This window comes from Kwoniella bestiolae, chromosome 1 (genome assembly GCF_000512585.2).
Source record: "Kwoniella bestiolae CBS 10118 chromosome 1, complete sequence".
NCBI classification, from domain to species: Eukaryota; Fungi; Basidiomycota; class Tremellomycetes; order Tremellales; family Cryptococcaceae; genus Kwoniella; species Kwoniella bestiolae.
Genome location: NC_089241.1, coordinates 4,847,846 through 4,863,786, shown reverse-complemented (window position 1 = coordinate 4,863,786; position 15,941 = coordinate 4,847,846). Strand labels below are relative to the sequence as shown.

General features: G+C 47.8%; 6 protein-coding genes across 6 annotated transcripts; 3 read left to right on the top strand and 3 right to left on the bottom strand.

Annotated features, from left to right (window-relative positions):
- Positions 1-112: 112 nt before the first annotated feature.
- Positions 113-759, top strand: I302_101841 (uncharacterized protein; the record flags this gene model as incomplete). Its single annotated transcript, XM_019187221.1, has 2 exons — positions 113-155; positions 221-759. The coding sequence occupies 2 exons, from the start codon at positions 113-115 to the stop codon at positions 757-759; spliced, it is 582 nt and encodes a 193-aa protein (XP_019050099.1).
- Positions 760-4,349: 3,590 nt separating this feature from the next.
- Positions 4,350-5,999, top strand: I302_101840 (40S ribosomal protein RACK1; the record flags this gene model as incomplete). The annotated part of the gene is made up of 5 exons (XM_019187219.1): positions 4,350-4,458; positions 4,574-4,793; positions 5,040-5,235; positions 5,477-5,742; positions 5,846-5,999. The coding sequence occupies 5 exons, from the start codon at positions 4,350-4,352 to the stop codon at positions 5,997-5,999; spliced, it is 945 nt and encodes a 314-aa protein (XP_019050097.1).
- Positions 6,000-6,362: 363 nt separating this feature from the next.
- On the bottom strand, positions 6,363-7,056 carry I302_101839 (uncharacterized protein; the record flags this gene model as incomplete). The annotated part of the gene is made up of 4 exons (XM_019187218.1): positions 6,363-6,410; positions 6,474-6,557; positions 6,667-6,794; positions 6,882-7,056. The coding sequence occupies 4 exons, from the start codon at positions 7,054-7,056 to the stop codon at positions 6,363-6,365; spliced, it is 435 nt and encodes a 144-aa protein (XP_019050096.1).
- Positions 7,057-7,508: 452 nt separating this feature from the next.
- Positions 7,509-9,947, top strand: I302_101838 (uncharacterized protein; the record flags this gene model as incomplete). Its single annotated transcript, XM_019187217.1, has 7 exons — positions 7,509-7,784; positions 7,898-8,026; positions 8,145-8,243; positions 8,343-8,589; positions 8,674-8,978; positions 9,070-9,733; positions 9,799-9,947. 7 exons carry the CDS (start codon positions 7,509-7,511, stop codon positions 9,945-9,947), a joined length of 1,869 nt encoding a protein of 622 aa, XP_019050095.1.
- Positions 9,948-10,710: 763 nt separating this feature from the next.
- I302_101837 (uncharacterized protein) lies at positions 10,711-12,866 on the bottom strand (the record flags this gene model as incomplete). Its single annotated transcript, XM_019187216.1, has 6 exons — positions 10,711-11,374; positions 11,455-11,544; positions 11,639-12,037; positions 12,109-12,454; positions 12,517-12,618; positions 12,668-12,866. 6 exons carry the CDS (start codon positions 12,864-12,866, stop codon positions 10,711-10,713), a joined length of 1,800 nt encoding a protein of 599 aa, XP_019050094.1.
- Positions 12,867-13,752: 886 nt separating this feature from the next.
- On the bottom strand, positions 13,753-15,536 carry I302_101836 (uncharacterized protein; the record flags this gene model as incomplete). The annotated part of the gene is made up of 6 exons (XM_065869371.1): positions 13,753-14,095; positions 14,159-14,427; positions 14,478-14,592; positions 14,649-14,732; positions 14,854-14,911; positions 14,969-15,536. 6 exons carry the CDS (start codon positions 15,534-15,536, stop codon positions 13,753-13,755), a joined length of 1,437 nt encoding a protein of 478 aa, XP_065725443.1.
- Between the last annotated feature and the right edge of the window lie 405 nt (positions 15,537-15,941).

Genomic DNA, 15,941 nt, shown 5'->3' with positions numbered 1-15,941 from the left:
TGATATATTGAGGAGATACGGAACCACTTTTGTTCAGCGCAATCAATCGTATCCGGCGCAGAGCCCTCCACTCCAGCTCGTATCCATCGTATTTCGTATTCACACGCGCAAAATGACAGACGCAACTAAAGACCCTGCTGCTCCCCCTCTTGCTGGTAAGTCGAGTCCGCTCTCCACACCTCATAGGCTCAAGTTTCACTGACCTAATATCTCTGCAAAGCATACGCACTATGGCTGGTACCTACTGTACCCGAACAACGAGAGAAATTTCAAAACTTGATCAATGACCTCGCTTCCCTCGAACTCCCTTCGCCCATCTTTTCACCCCATATAACCCTCATCCATCCTATCCCTCTATCGACAAGACTGTCCGATATTCATTCAAGTCTGAAGGAAGCTATCAAGGCTACTTCGTCCAAGCATTCCCTCGAGAAATTTACGGTAGATCTCGGTCCAGCTCAAAAGGGTGAGAAATACTATCAATCGGTCCTATCACCTGTCAGTACCGCCAACGAAGCGCTCTTAACTCTTCGGGAAGAGGTCGAAAATGTGTTTAGCCTCAAGAACTTACCTGAATATTTCCCTCATCTGAGCTTGTTCTACGGTGGAGTCAGTCCTAAGAGGAGAGATGAAATTGCGAAAATTGCAAATGAGAAAATAGGGGATATGGGGAAGTTGGAAGTAGGAGAGATAGCCATCGTCAGCTGTGTTGGGACTGCGGAGAAGTGGGAGGTGGTCGGAAGGGAGAAGTTGGAGTGAGAAACAGGACTGTCGATCGAGGTAAAGTATGAGTTGGTTGTTGTCTGGCCCTATGTGTAGGAGCATATAGAAGAATTGATTGTAAACCAGTTTCGTGTATTGAATTCATGCAAATTATCAGATTATTTACCAGAAGACAAGTAGCTGTATTACTTCTTCATATAGTAAGGAAAACTTCAAGTCATTCAGCCTAGATATCAGCTCTTGGTGATTAGTAAGATAGCTAAAGCACGAGCCTGTCTTCCATTCTCGTTCAGGCATATCTGTACTGTAGCTTGCATAATTAGTCGCTCCAGCAAGTCTTTCGGGTGGTGCTGTGTGCTATGCTGTTCTTGCTGGAATTTTTGAGCCTGGACCCCGGCGATGAGTGAGTCCATTCAAAGTACACAGGGAACCTATTCGTTCTCCACACCATGCATGCCCATGAAACCAATATAGCTACTAAGATATCTTCTTAGAAAACTAGCAACGCAACATATTTACCATCTGTTTTTTCAGCCCAATGGGTCACAACTATCACACATACCACATCCAAGACATTTGCCCGCAAGACAGCATGTAATGATGGGACATGCGATAGCAGCTTTACATGCGTTCTTGACACCCTTCAAGCATGATCCGACCGCCACCACAGTGATCAATGGGCAAGTGGGGATCCCCCAGAGACTGCCGTTGTCCGTATTTCGCTCTCGTTGGCGCCCTGAGCCGACGTCCCCATGTGAGTGGTAAGTGTAGTCCGTATTTTGCCCTGTACCTTCATTCGATGGTATGGCTGTGGCTCCGCTCCAGGAGGTGATGGTCTGTCGGTCCCAGCCAGCTGCTGACCCGGACCTAGGATGTGTGGCGCCTGGTCTGGTTAGACACGATGGCAGGATTACTGTTGATATCGTGTGTTGCATTCCTTCTGATAAGGTCCATGGTGGGCGAAGGCTCCACCTTGTCTCGCAAACTTTCGATAGTCGCTTTCGTATCAGCATCCCTTGAATTCGAATTGGACACATCTCTGGTGATGCTATCTGAGTCATTCATCGTGAGAGAACAGAGAGGATAAATGAAGATGTCGAAGGAGCTGATCGAAAATTTACTTGCGGGCCAGATGACGGACGTGGACACACCTAGACTGACGGATGTCATGTAAGTGACTGGATTATATATCCCCTGTGACTGCAAGAAGACGTCTGTGCCTCCATTCAAAGGAAGGCAACGGATCTTTTGTTGTGCAATGATGTTTCGTCTTCACCAGAGGATTTTGGATATGACGTCTGATAAATCAGGGGCTTTATGAATGGAGCTGAACTTGTGCATACGCTCTGTACAGTCATGTATGGATGACGATCCCGGAAGCTCCGGTCGATGCTGCACCTGCATCGTGTCGAGACAGACGTCACACTGGGTGAGTTCTCATGGACGAGAGAAAAAAAAGGCGCTGGGGTCAATTGCAGGCTGACAGCTCCGTTATGGATGTACCAAGCTAAATCAAGGAGATCAAATGAACGAGTTGCATTAATCTGCAGCATGACTGAAAGATCGTTGACGCTCGAATCCATATCAATACCCCGACTCTTGCTGGCTACTTCATATAAAGGTATTACTCTTCCTACTTACTCCACAACAGCAACATCCGCCCACGCAACCGCACACGGGATTCAGACAACTTCTTAGAGCAATCATCAAGCAATCACTCATACTGACCCAGCACGACTCGCATGCTCTCGAGAGCCTCGATCGTCCATTGGATGGATCGACTTTGATACGATAATCATTATACCAATCTCGGTCTTCCCCTGTGCGGTATGTAGACTGATCCTGCTGTTTGTAGGCCATAGGTTGTCTTCCGCCATTGGTGAGGGTTGTTTCTCCACACGATGTAGCTACCTCAGCTTGAGAAGCAGGGATTTCTTGCATTTGGGTGCCTACAATGGACTCTTCGCCCGCAGGTTGATCGTTGTTGGTAGTGGGAAGGCTCTTAACCTCTTGGTCGCCTCTGTCTGTATGAACAGTACTGTCGGCCCGAGCTGCTCTGGTTTTGTTGTCAACAGTGCTCATAGTTGACTGAGATATGCGAAACCTGTGGAGGGGATGATGAACAAGACAACGGTCAGATAGAGGAGATATATCAAGACTGAATTGCTATATATATCCACAGTCAGGAGACATGCCTCAGACTAAGGTCTAGCTGCGCTCGAATGTGTAACGCTTTATGGACAACAAAGGGTTTTTTTACACGCACGTCATGAGCTGCTTTTTGAGACATATGCATTGAAAGGAGGTTGACCACCTCCAACAACCCATCCACGTGGCACATGGAAAGACTATATTGGGAGAAAGGGGAAGGTCGATGTACATTCTACCTGGTTGGATCTGAGGGAAGAGGAACTCACGTTCTTCAAAGATATATTGATTGGGACACTGAAGAAGAAGTATGTAGATTTGTATATCCGATAAGATAGTAAGCCACTTTCATGTGACAATGGTTGAGCGCTGATCAACGAAATTCTCAAAATCCAGCTAAAGTGTCTTAACCTCGTCACGAAGTGGGTGCTGTCGCAGATTGTTTCCTGTACTACATCCCTAGGTCGAGCGAGACTTTCATTAGAATTGACCGCGTCAGAGGTTGTACTTCAATGATTGCTGCATCAGGCATCATCCCAATACACACAAGTCTTCACAAGGGTCCTGACAAGTACAGCATCTCCCGACACAACGACCCGTCAGACAACAACAGATCAACGCCGCCTGACCAGCGTATTTGAGCCCTTTGCAACACACAACAGCACCCAGGACAGTCATCCCCAAACACCCTGATATCCCCAGTACATTTTCACTGTGGTTGTGTCGCCTTGATCGATCTTGTGAGTGAGAGTCCGTATCGGGTCCTGTGAGGTGTTGCTCGGTTGGATCCGTACGATCCGTCGGTGCTTCCATAGTCATTCCTCCGCATGAGGTTTTGGGTTGATCATCCCTATTGAAGTATGATGGGTCTGGTCGAGACATTACGGATGTATCAGCTTGGATGGTGCGCCTTATATTTGATCCTCGTGTTGTATTGTCTAGGGAAACCGTCATGGGTGCTCCTGGTCCCTCAGTTGCAGTGCTTGCCCTCGTGTCTCCATCTTGGGTGTCAGTATTCGAACGGTCCATTCTGATTTGACTCTATGAGATTCAGTGAACGAAGTGTGGGCGGCAATGAAGAGCCATCTTCAGCGATAAAGCATGTTTGACGCAGCGTTGAAACAATCATCAAAAGAGGGTAGAAGATCATTTTTGTCTCGATGTGTGTGGACTGGTTGTTGAGACCAACTCCATGAAAGGAGATCAAGTGGACCACCTCCACCGCCTTGCCTTGTCACTCGATCACTCGGGAATACGGCGTTTGCATCTTTGATCGACATTTTTGGTAAATGTGGCGAAAGTTGACCAAAAAAGTGCATGGCCCTGACTTTGCTCAGTTTTCGTCTTTCACCATCCATACACACTCTCAAGCAGTCTCCACCACACGACGATTGTCGAAAACCTCTAATTCGGTCATACATCTTGCTTGTTGCTCACTCTCTCTTAAAAAAAGATCACATATCATCATAGACATCAAAATGGCTGAGCCTCTCGTATTCAAGGGTACCCTCGCCGGCCACTCTGGCTGGATCACCGCCATCGCTACTTCCAGTGAAAACCCAGACATGATCTTGACCGCTTCCAGGGGTGGGTTTGGCTTTTAGCTTTTGGTCCTGGTCTTGGTCTTATGTAGGAAAGAAAAGGGAGATTGGAGAAGAGAAGGGCGGTTATGCTGACTTGATTGTTATTTCTGGGTGTATAGACAAGACCATCATCGTCTGGCAACTCACAAGGGATGACGGTTCATTCGGTTTCCCCAAGAAGATCCTCCACGGTCACAACCACTTTGTATCTGATGTGGTCATTTCTTCTGACGGTCAATTCGCCCTCTCCTCATCGTGGGACCACACCCTCAGATTATGGGACTTGAACACTGGTTTGACCACTAGAAAATTCGTTGGACACACTGGTGATGTTCTTTCGTGAGTCGGGGTTTTCTGTTGATGGTACCATGCAATGCCCAGGACAAAGGAGTGGGCAGATGGATAATATCTGGAGGAAAAAGTTGTAGAGAAGGAGAATCGCAGCTGCAGCAAGGGTTTTCAGGATCTTAGCTCGACTGCTGGACATCTCGAGCATCACACACCTAGATGGTCGAGGTTGAGACTAGTCTGAATTGAGGGAAAATGTCCATTAGCAGCAGTGTACTGACCCTCCTGCTCCCCCAGCGTCTCTTTCTCCGCCGACAACCGACAAATTGTCTCCGCTTCTCGAGACCGAACCATCAAGCTCTGGAACACCCTCGGTGAATGTAAATTCAACATCACCGAAGATGGTCACTCCGAATGGGTTTCATGTGTTCGATTCTCCCCTAACCCCGTTATCCCTGTCATCGTATCTGCCGGTTGGGACAAGACCGTCAAGGTGAGTGAACACTTCACTCGCTCCTTCTTTACCTTCATCTTCATACTCCAGCTCCAACCCCGACATGATGCGATCTATATATTTGCTACTTCAGAGGGGTGAAACAGACCCGATGAGACAATCTTTTCCACCAAGATCTCTGATCTATCCCCAATATTACTATTTCTTTCCTCTTACTTAACTTGGTCACTGAGTAAGAGCATCGTGCTGACTTCGGTTGGGATGTTTTTTTTGGTTTTAGGTTTGGGAACTCTCCAAGTGCAAGTTGAAGACCAACCACTACGGTCACACCGGTTACATCAACACCCTCGCTGTCTCTCCCGATGGATCCCTCTCCGCCTCAGGTGGTAAGGACGGTATCACCATGCTCTGGGACTTGAACGACGGCAAACACCTCTACTCCCTCGACGCCGGAGATGTCGTCAACGCTTTGGTATTCTCTCCTAACCGATACTGGCTCTGTGCTGCTACCTCCTCCTCCATCAAGATCTTCGACCTTGAATCTAAGTGAGTCCAACCTCTTTTTACCCTCTTTCCTCTTGCCAACTCTTTCTCTACCTAGTCCTACTTAGTAAGAAAGGCAATTGCTCATGCTATGACCTCACAACAGATCAATCGTCGATGACCTCCGACCAGACTTTGACGGTCTCTCCGACAAAGCCCGAAAACCCGAATGCACCTCTCTCGCCTGGTCCGCCGATGGCCAAACTCTCTTCGCTGGTTTCTCAGACAACGTCGTCAGAGTCTGGGTTGTTGTCGTATAGATGGAGTAGTGGGACGTGGGGACAAATCTATGTGGGATTGCGGGTCTTAATGAGAGGTTTGCTTGTATCACTTTGCATGCAGATGATCACTGGATATCACATTTTACTTGATCTCGATATCGCATATTTGAGATGTCCATTGCCCGCTTGCACTGGAACGGTGCACTTAGAACTCCTGCATGATGGTAACGGTCGTTTGCATTATAAATGGATATACATGATGATTGGTATATGATGTACAAAAGACTTAGGAAAGGAAATTCGTTGTCCGGAATCTGCACATGATACCTCGTCTCCTACCACTTCTCTGCACTGCTAACCATTGTGTCTGAATGATTACAGTCTGAGAGGACCAGCATCTGACTATAAATCGTATTCGTCCGAGTCGGAATCATCTCGTTTACGTTGAATCTGATTTGAGCAACAAGATGTGATCAGTAAGTACACGAAGGAAAGACAGCTGATGAGACCCACTGTTATACCGCCTCCTAAGGATTTCGTCCTTCCTCCGGCGGATACAGCGGGCGCACTCGATTTGCTAGGAGGTGGGTTCGACACCTGTACCAACCATAACATCAATATGCGTCGATAAACCAAAAGATGAACTTTGATTGACCGTGAGACCTAGCGGAGAGAAAAGATTGATAGATTCATCAAGATGACTCACCTGCTCCAACAACCCCTTCAGAGCATCATCCGTCACCTGACCCCTGATCTGACCCTGTTGTCCCATCCTCACCAGGAGATCTTCAACCTGAGCTGCCAATTGTGGTCGAGTGAGCGATATTCGAGATACTACATTGATCCGATATATCAGCTAAGGTCATTTATTGACACAAGATGACGCATGAACTAAGATACAGCTGATAAGAAGATACTCACATCTTTCACGAGCAGAAGGTTCCAACATGGCAGCTATCATTGTCCTCTTCATCTCCTCCTGTTGTCTCGCCCTGTTCTCGGCTGCCTCTCTCTCTTCGGGTGATGGGCCGTTATTCGATCCGCTTGGTCCGCCCGAGGCTGGCTTGAATCCCTGGGGTAGTTGGAAGTTTGACATTGTTTTTGTTTGGTCTGTAGCTTGGTTGATGACTATCTTGTACAACTGATCTGAGGAATGTTTCAACGATTCAGCTTGAAATATCTTAATGTCGTTTGTGCTTTGCGAAGCATGAGATTAATATTATTGCGGGTACATGCACCCTCACGTGTCTACCACATTGAGGACTCGTGCAGGATGAATCGCCGATCAGGTAATAGTCTCACCATGACGGCATTTTGACCAGGTGGCACTTTGACTCGGGATCGGTTATCTATCAAGGACGAACCGTAAAGTCCACGAGAACATGCAAGAATCGAATATCAACTTGGTAGTATCTGCATCATCTTGCAGCCATCTTCATCTTGATACATACTTGCTCAAATAACCTTATAGTATCCTGTCAGCTGATCAAGTCGAGAACCGACTCTCAACATTTCCAACACCGCCAACAGAACAACACCTGTACCATCATGTCAGTTCAACCACCCTCAACTTCAACTTCCTCCACTCCCGTTCCCGGAGCAGCTTTACCTTCCACTACCAAGCCCAAGCGGAATAGGAAGAAGGCAGCTGCCAAGTCTGATGCTGTACCTTTGGTCGAAGAGGTGTCTGCCTCTCCGAGTGAACCAGTGCAACCTAAAGATGAGGGAGTGTCGGCTGTCCTCGCGATAAACGGCGAGAGGAAAGAGAAAGGTCCCGTGGAAGAGGTGATAGCTAAGAGGATGAGGCAGTTGACGAAAAAGCTCGTGAGTCTAGCGGATCATACATCAGCTCAGTCGTGGTAGCTTAGCTACCATCGTCTTGAACTCAGGAGGAAGAAAAGAAGTGCTCGAGCTGACGTTATCTTTCACACATTCAGCAACGATTCAGAGGATATGCCTCACAGTCTCAAGACAGTCTCAACGCCGATCAGAAAGCTGCTGTAAGCAGTCTGCCCACTATGGAAAGCATTTACAAAGAATTGGAAGATCTGTTGAAGCAAGTCGAGGTAAGTCCTATTTTATCGATCTAATGGGTCGAGAGTCTAATCTGTCTGCGCTCCTTGTAACCAAAGTCCCACTGGTTCGTCCCCTGTGCGATGCTGACGAAATGCGTTGAATTGCTAGCCCGTCGAGCTGGAACAAGCTGGAAAGATTAGAGAAATGAAGGAACAAGCTAGAAAAGAAGCTGAAGGATCAGTAGCGGGCAAGATGACCGATTTACAGGTGAGTTTGGTATATCTTGTATATCGCCCAATTAAGCCGCTTGGCAACCGTTTTATAGCTTTCTGGTATCGGAACTGATATCAGAATCTGCGTCTTCAGACATCCCTCTCATCACCCCTTGCCCTCTTCCTACGTCTCCATCGACTTCTTCACCCTGCTCGACCGTCTGACCATGAACACCTGACCTTCGCTCGACTCGATCTACCCTCAAATCTCCAAGATGAAGTTCAAGCTACGGATGTATTGCGTGTAGGGAGAATGTACGACGATCTGCTCGCTGGTGGCGAGAGAGGTAGCGAGGTAATCGCTGGTTTGGTGAGAGGTTCAACGGGGGACGATGAAGAAAGTGAGTGGTATTTCTCTCCTCATCTAATGAGACAGCTCCCAAATTTCGGTACTTCAAAGCTAAGCTGACATGCGTTCTCGGTAGATGACCACATCCATCATCTTCTTTCCCTTCTTGCCACACCTGACTCGCAACCTGCCGATAACGGCGCAGTTGAAGAAGTGGATCTGGAAGAATCTCAACCCGCACCAGAGGTGGAAGAACCTGTATCCAAAGCTCCCTCAGTCAATGGCTTAGTGAATGGTGTTGCCGGCGAGGAAGATGACACACCTGCTCCCACAAGTGTCAACGGATCCACGACAGCAGGTCAAGGAGCTTTGAACTTCTTACAAGAGGATGAATTAGCTGAAGAGGAGTTTGAGATTGTTCCTAGCTTGAGGGCTGATCAGGTATGTCTCTTTTCTCTGTCGCCCAATCTTTTGAAGGAGGAGTTCAGTCCAACCCCTTGATTCCATCATGAGCTGACGTATGAACGCGCAGACCTCTGGCTCTCAACCACCTCAAGAACCAGTAACCACCATCCCACAACCACCCATCGACACCGAACCTGCTCCATCCGCTCCTGCACCTTTCACCGCTTCCTCCAACTTTGACTGGGCAGCTGATGAAGACCTCGACGAAGCCACCGAAGCTGCTCATATCAGACAGGCATTCGCTCTTCCTCCAAGCGGCTCTCAGACTCCTGCTCAACAAACTGAACCTCAAGGTCAAGTCGAAGAAGCGACTGTACCGACCGAAGACGAGGAACCTGCCATAGCTCTGATACAGGAGAACGAACTTGCCAATGCGCACGTATTCGAATCTGCAGTAGATGCTCCGACTGCCGTTGAGAGCGATGCTGTACCTGCTCCACCTGCTGTCGAACCTAAAGATATACCGGTCCAAGGGAAGGGTAACAGAGGTCAAGGGACGAACAGAGGAAGGGGCGGAAGAAATCCCTCTGGGAGGAATCAAGGTCAATCGCAGGGTCCAAAGACACCAGTAAAGCCTACGATTGATGAAGATGGATTCCAAGTGGTTGGGAGACAGGCGCCACCTCAGTCGAATAGAGGGAGGGGTAATTTCAATGGGAGAAGTAGAGGCGACGGTGGAAGAGGAAGAGGTCAGGGTCAAGGGCAAAATGGTAGAGGACGTGGTGGACTTGGTCAGTTGGTTTTTTTTTACTAGGAAAATGATACGTGAAACAGCTAATTCGTTTACTGTTCATAGGGCCTCGAAATACACCTCGACCTAATGGAGACGCAACCCCTCAAACTCAACAAGGTGGGAATAGACCACCTAAACAACAACGACAAGCTTCTCAAGCTCAACCTCATCAAAGCTCAAAAACACCTTCTACACCTACCACTACGGCTTAAGCCATAATGTGCTCTACTAGAATGTACATAGGGCAAATCATCATCACCATCATCAACAAAAGTCTATAATTAGCAGGTGGATATGTCTATACTAGTGATTAAGCAATTGCAAGATGATGGCATGATTGAGCGAAAGACATGGAGGATATTTGTAAGATAACATACATCATTTAAAGCTAATCAAACCATCTCTCCATGCATTACCCCTCTCTTTCGTCCTGTGTGATACATGAGCTTAAGTTTCAATTCACATCTTACTTCTTTGAGACTGCTGGGCATGGGTGCTATGCAGTGTATAGGATATAGACATTTGATAGCTTGAATCCGTAGACCGGAGCCGATCTTGCCCATGTCATCCGATTACTGTTCTTCGTGGTGGATGAAACAAATCAGTCAGTACAGTACTCGACGAACATACTGTGAACACAACTGAAGTCAAGGAAGTCCGTGATCGCATTGATCTGTTGTCAGTAATGATGATGTGTCTAAGACGTCCGTATCGAATTGAAATAGGAAAGAGATCAAATCATGCAGATCCACATCTAGATGCGGGGTCGCTTATATAGTTATTTTTCGTTGTATTCATATTTTGTGACCTCGGAGCTTGTCATCAACACATCCAGAGCTGACTAAGTCAACTTTAATTTTTCATTCAGACTCTCTTCCTTCCCGTATATCACATTCTGGCACTCGTTATATGGCAAAGGCATTAAGGTCTAAGGGGCTAAAGGTTGTATCGCCAAGTAAATACTGCTGACTGACCTCAGCCAAAAAGCCTTCCGCTCCCGTTACTTATCACCGAGAACCTCCTACTCAGTCTGGATATAGATGAAGACCTAGGAAGTGTCGGTCTCGCGGTATCTGATGGTTCAGTATGGGTCAACCCCTGATCTTGAACAGCGGTGATAGCATCTTCATCGGGCAGACCGGCACTTGTACTTGTGTTCTGTCGAACTCGAGCTTCAGCTTCCTGGACACGTCTCTGAAAGCTCAAAGGATCATAGGTTTGCATTCGGATACGAGACGTTGAGGGTTGTGAATTGAGAAATTCGACATCTGCTACGACTCTTTCTCGCTCTTCGTCAGTAAATCTGGCCACTTTCTCAGCAGCCACGAATGGCATCTGGCGGTATTTCCTCTCGTATCCGTATTCTTCTGGCATCAATGTGCGTCCGGTAATAGGGCTGATGACTGGCGAGGGACTTCCAGCTGGAAGTCTGCCCGACCCGAAATCGAATTTCACTTTACCGTACCAGAATCTTCGCCATGCTTCTTTCTTCAATGCAAGACCCGTGAGAGGTTCTCGAGATCGATTGGTCGCGCTCATATCTGTCAGGTTACCATCATCGCTAGAAGGGTGGATTTCTCGAGCTCGTTTCTGCACTTGTTCTTCCTCGGATTCGTCACCCTCTGGTAAGGTGTCGATGCTATGGGTCTCGATGCTACGGAATTGGATCCGACAGGTGAACATGTGTAACTGAGAGTGGAAGTGATCTACGAGACTCACCTGGACAGAAGCCTTGCAGTGGAATCTCTGCGTCTAGGACTGAAAGGGGATTTTGGTGATGATCCTGTCGGTGAGCTGGGCGAACTGGGACTAGATCATATCGATAGTATATCCCTCGTCAGCGGGGAGAGTTCGTATGTTCCACAGCCAGAATCCCATTTTGGAGACGGGAGCGTGTGCTCACATCGTACTGGTGAAAGAAGCGGCACTGGCCCTATAACTACTATGACGACTGTTCGGTCTGCTGGGATGCTTAAACCCAGAGGTGTCGAGTCTGAGACCTGCACCAACACCGCCACTCTGTTCGATTGGTGAAGTATTCTGCGACTCGGCAAGCACGCTCGCGAGTGATTTCGCACTTTCGGCAGCGCGGTTCGACCCGTAGAACCTTGTTTCGTCGCCCTGATTGAGACTGCGTTGACTTGGCAGCCTGACCAAGGGTGGAGTCCTGGATCTCATATCAAACCAATCTTCAGGCGAAGGGGGACGGGAGGAGCTGGTAGGAGATCCAGGTCGGGATTCAACTTGACCGAATGGTACGTATCCTCGAGCTACAGGGTCATAGGTGTAAAGTCCTCCGTTACTGCATCATCGAGAGGTAGTTTGAGTCAGTATGTTCAGTTCTTATTCGGGACGTCTCCAGCCCCTACTCACATTATGACGGAATCTGGCGGATGCTGATGTAAAGCACTAATCGTATCCGGCTGAGAACCTGGAGATGAGCCTAGGAGGCTGACAGTATCCGAATAGTAGGAGAATCGTTTGATATCGTGGTCATCCTTGGACAATTGACGGAAAACTTGACCATCGTCCATTACCATCAATCTACCTTTGCCTTTGTGATCGCCTTTAGGTGCAGACGGATGGGCAGGCATTGTAGATAGTTCAACACCAGGACTGGCAGATTCCGACGAAGGCGCTTTATCTCGACGGCCCAGACGAGTCCATCGACCAAATCGTATAGACAGTCGGCGTCTGAAGCTTGGATCTTTTGAGCCACCTGATATGCCATAATCAACGTCTGTAAGGTCCCCACGATCCAAAAAAATAGAATTTACGTACCGGTGCTGGACACGGCGCCTGTGGGAATGGCATTCCCTACATCCTGGTCGAAGTAATCTGTAGATGTTTGTTGCAATGCTTCCCTTGCTTTGTGAGGATATGCTGTAGTCCAAGTTCAATTATAATCTGAGTTAACGGCGGGCAAACTCACTCGGAGAGGTTTGGATGTCTCCTTGGGGCGATCCCCAGTCTTGGGCAAAGACACTTGGATATTCTGAAGGAGTGCCCGAAGGAATGGAACTTCTACGGTGTGTTATCAGTTCTGGAATCTCTACGCTGGACAACGACGGTCGCCTGGGTGCATCGCGCTGATCTATAGTGATTTGCGGAGGTCGATTATGCCTTTGCATCGTTCTGTGGTGGTACTGTTCCGCTCGAGCGAACAATTCAGATCGAGAGGATAGTTTAAAATAGGGTTAGTGTAATGTCACAGAAAGAACTTGAAACGGGTACCCCTCCTCTTCTTGCTCCCTGATTTATAGCTTGGAAGTCGATTGAGAAAGCTTTCAGTCGTATTGAGGGGCGACATCAACTCCGCACCTCCATCATTTAGCACATTTCATCCTCAGTCGATCCACGATCTTGCAAATGCCCGTCGACTCGTCAGTATCCTTTCATCCTGGATGATCCAATACTCAAGGCAGTGTAGACTTTGCAGTCTTTCCCAACTTCGAGAAGCAGGATAGTTCGGAGACCAACTTTCGCTGCTTATTCGGATTATCTCGATCGCAGCGGAGTTTGACATCGCTTATACATTCTTGGACTCAGGACTGATCGAGTGATCCAATTCATCCTTCATCGTGAACCTGACAGGGGAGTCGCCAAGACGGGCAGTGTTTAGTAGTACACGGAGATAATGTAAGGATTCATTGTATCTTCAGGTGAGCGGAGGTTGACGCTCGATCGATATGGCTCAGCGGTGCAAGCACACTTCTAGGGACAATGTCAAGAGGTGATATTGAGGTACGGGTGTCGTTTGGGATATCGACAGTTAGGCGGAGTTTGCGAATACTTTATCTATACTGAGTTCAGATTAGCGAATTCACGCCGTGCCAAGTCAGAAGACGGATGGCTATCTGTCTGATTTCTGCAGAAGAAAAGCCTAGAAGAAAGGATGCATGCGAATGTGATGAGGCTATAATGGGACTACATGCAGGACATCAGCGGTGCTCCAATTTCAAGTTCTAGGCCGGACGGCCGTCGAAGACTCACGATCTAGAAGTGTTTCATGATCCGCTAATCATCCTCATCTTCATCCTCACTCTCTTCCTTCTTTCCCTTCTTCTTCCCCCTCGGCGCAGGCGTAGCTTTGCCCTTCGCTTTAGGTCCCTTCTCCTTAGGTGGATTTATACCATCTCTCTCCTTTCTCCACCTCGCTTCGATTTCGTCCTTCTTCACCTTCCAATCCTCATCGCTTATACCCTGAATCTCATACAGCAATTTGATCTCCCTCATCCATATGGCCAGATCTCCAACTTCCAGAGCTTTTTCAGGTGCCGGAGTTTCCAAGATGAGCGGTATTCCAGACATCAATGGATCTCTCATTATACATCTAAATCCGGTCAAACCGATCTTACCACTGTATCGCCACTCGCTTATCAGCTCTAGACAATGAACATACAGAACAATGAGATACACTTACAGTCCAATATTTTCATGCAGATCTTTATTCCCCGCTAAATCTGCCTTGGAATCGTTCAGGTGCATCCCACCAAGATATCCGTTCCCCACCTCCTCGTCAAACTTCTTCATCGTCTCTGCATATGCCTCTGGAGTTCGAAGATCATATCCAGCGGCGAACAGATGACATGTGTCTAGGCATACTCTGACTCTCGATTTGTCTTCTACCAAAGCGATGATAGCTGCCAGTTCGGAGAATGCTGTACCGACGATATTCGAACCTGCATTTGCCTTTGCGAAAATCAGCTCTGATGCATGGCTTCCAGCTGATCAGGGCTTACCATATTTTCAATCACGGTGACTACTTCCGGTACTTCCTTGTGTACCATGTTTATAGCTTTGGCAATAGAAGCGAAGCTCTCTTCCTTGGTGCATGCTCCGACGGTAGATCCAGGACTGGAGCATGGCACATGAGCGAAGGTCAGGACATGGTATGGAAGAGCTTAACTCACTGCCAGTTGTATAGCTTGATACCTAGTTGGTGACAACGGTATATATCATCCTTGAAGCATTCATATGAGGTATTCCATTTGGTCCTACATGGATTATCAGCTAGTCCTACGGAAGGAAATAAGTTGAAGGCTCACTCGTCAGGGTTACTGCGCAGTGAAATTCGTCAATCATGTTTGGATGCTATCTGTAGGGCGGTGTACTCACCCAAGATTGATCAGATAACTTCCATGGACCAAGATACTTTCAGGAGGATATCCCAGACCTGCCGGCTCCAATTCAGCTTCTCTCCGAATGTGTTGAGCAGAATGGGCGTGCTCACCTCCCTCCTCCTTGCTCTTCATCAAACTCCTAAACCTCTCGATAGCCTCAGGTTCATACGGATTGCTCCTCCACTGTCTCTGACTTTTCGTGAACAACGCTAAGCCATTCGCACCTGCAACCCCCGCTCTGAGTAACGCCCCAGCAGGTCCACCCGCTATCGACACATGAGCGCCTAACAGCATTGGTCGATTCTCTGATGTCGATGGCGGCAGGGCACCATTCTTAGCTGAAGAAGTAGATGGTAATTCGAATATCGGGTATCCATTCCTTGGTGGATGTACATCAGGTGCAAGTTCAGGTGGGGGCCAAACTTTTGCTTTGGCTACTCTAGCTTTCTTTTTGGGTGGTTCGTTGCTTTCGACCGGATTATCATCACCTGCTTTGGCGTCGTCTGCAAGTGCTGTTTTGGGTTTTACAGATACTTTTGATTCACCATTGGGCTTCCCCTTGGCCTTGGTGCTGGGTTTAGGTTTGGGTGGTGGAGCATCGGATAGTGAAGATGAGGTTGATCGTTCTCGCTTTGGAGCGGTTGCGGCAGCGGATCCAGTGGACCGACGAGGAGGCATGTTGATGCAGTTTGAGAGGGGATTGAAGGAGGTTAATTGTATGGTATGAAGTCTGGTCGTGCGAAAGAGCTGTGCAGGACGTAAGAGCATGAAGTGTATATATATCGTTCGTGGTAGACAATGCTTTTATCAAAGTGGATAGATGTCTCCCGTACAGTAATAGTCGATCGACGCGTCTGATAATGGTTGAGATTTCGTCATGACATAAGATACTGTACATCATAGTGGCACATGGAGCATATGGACAGTGGCGCAGAATATATATGTACAGGATGGTACAGTCTTATAAGTGCTGTACAACTAAGAAGAAGCTTCAAAGCCAGCTACAAAGCCATACCATCCTGCTTGTGTCCTGCCCCGATCGTGATCTCGCAGGTCGATCTAACCACATGTCATATCATCTCA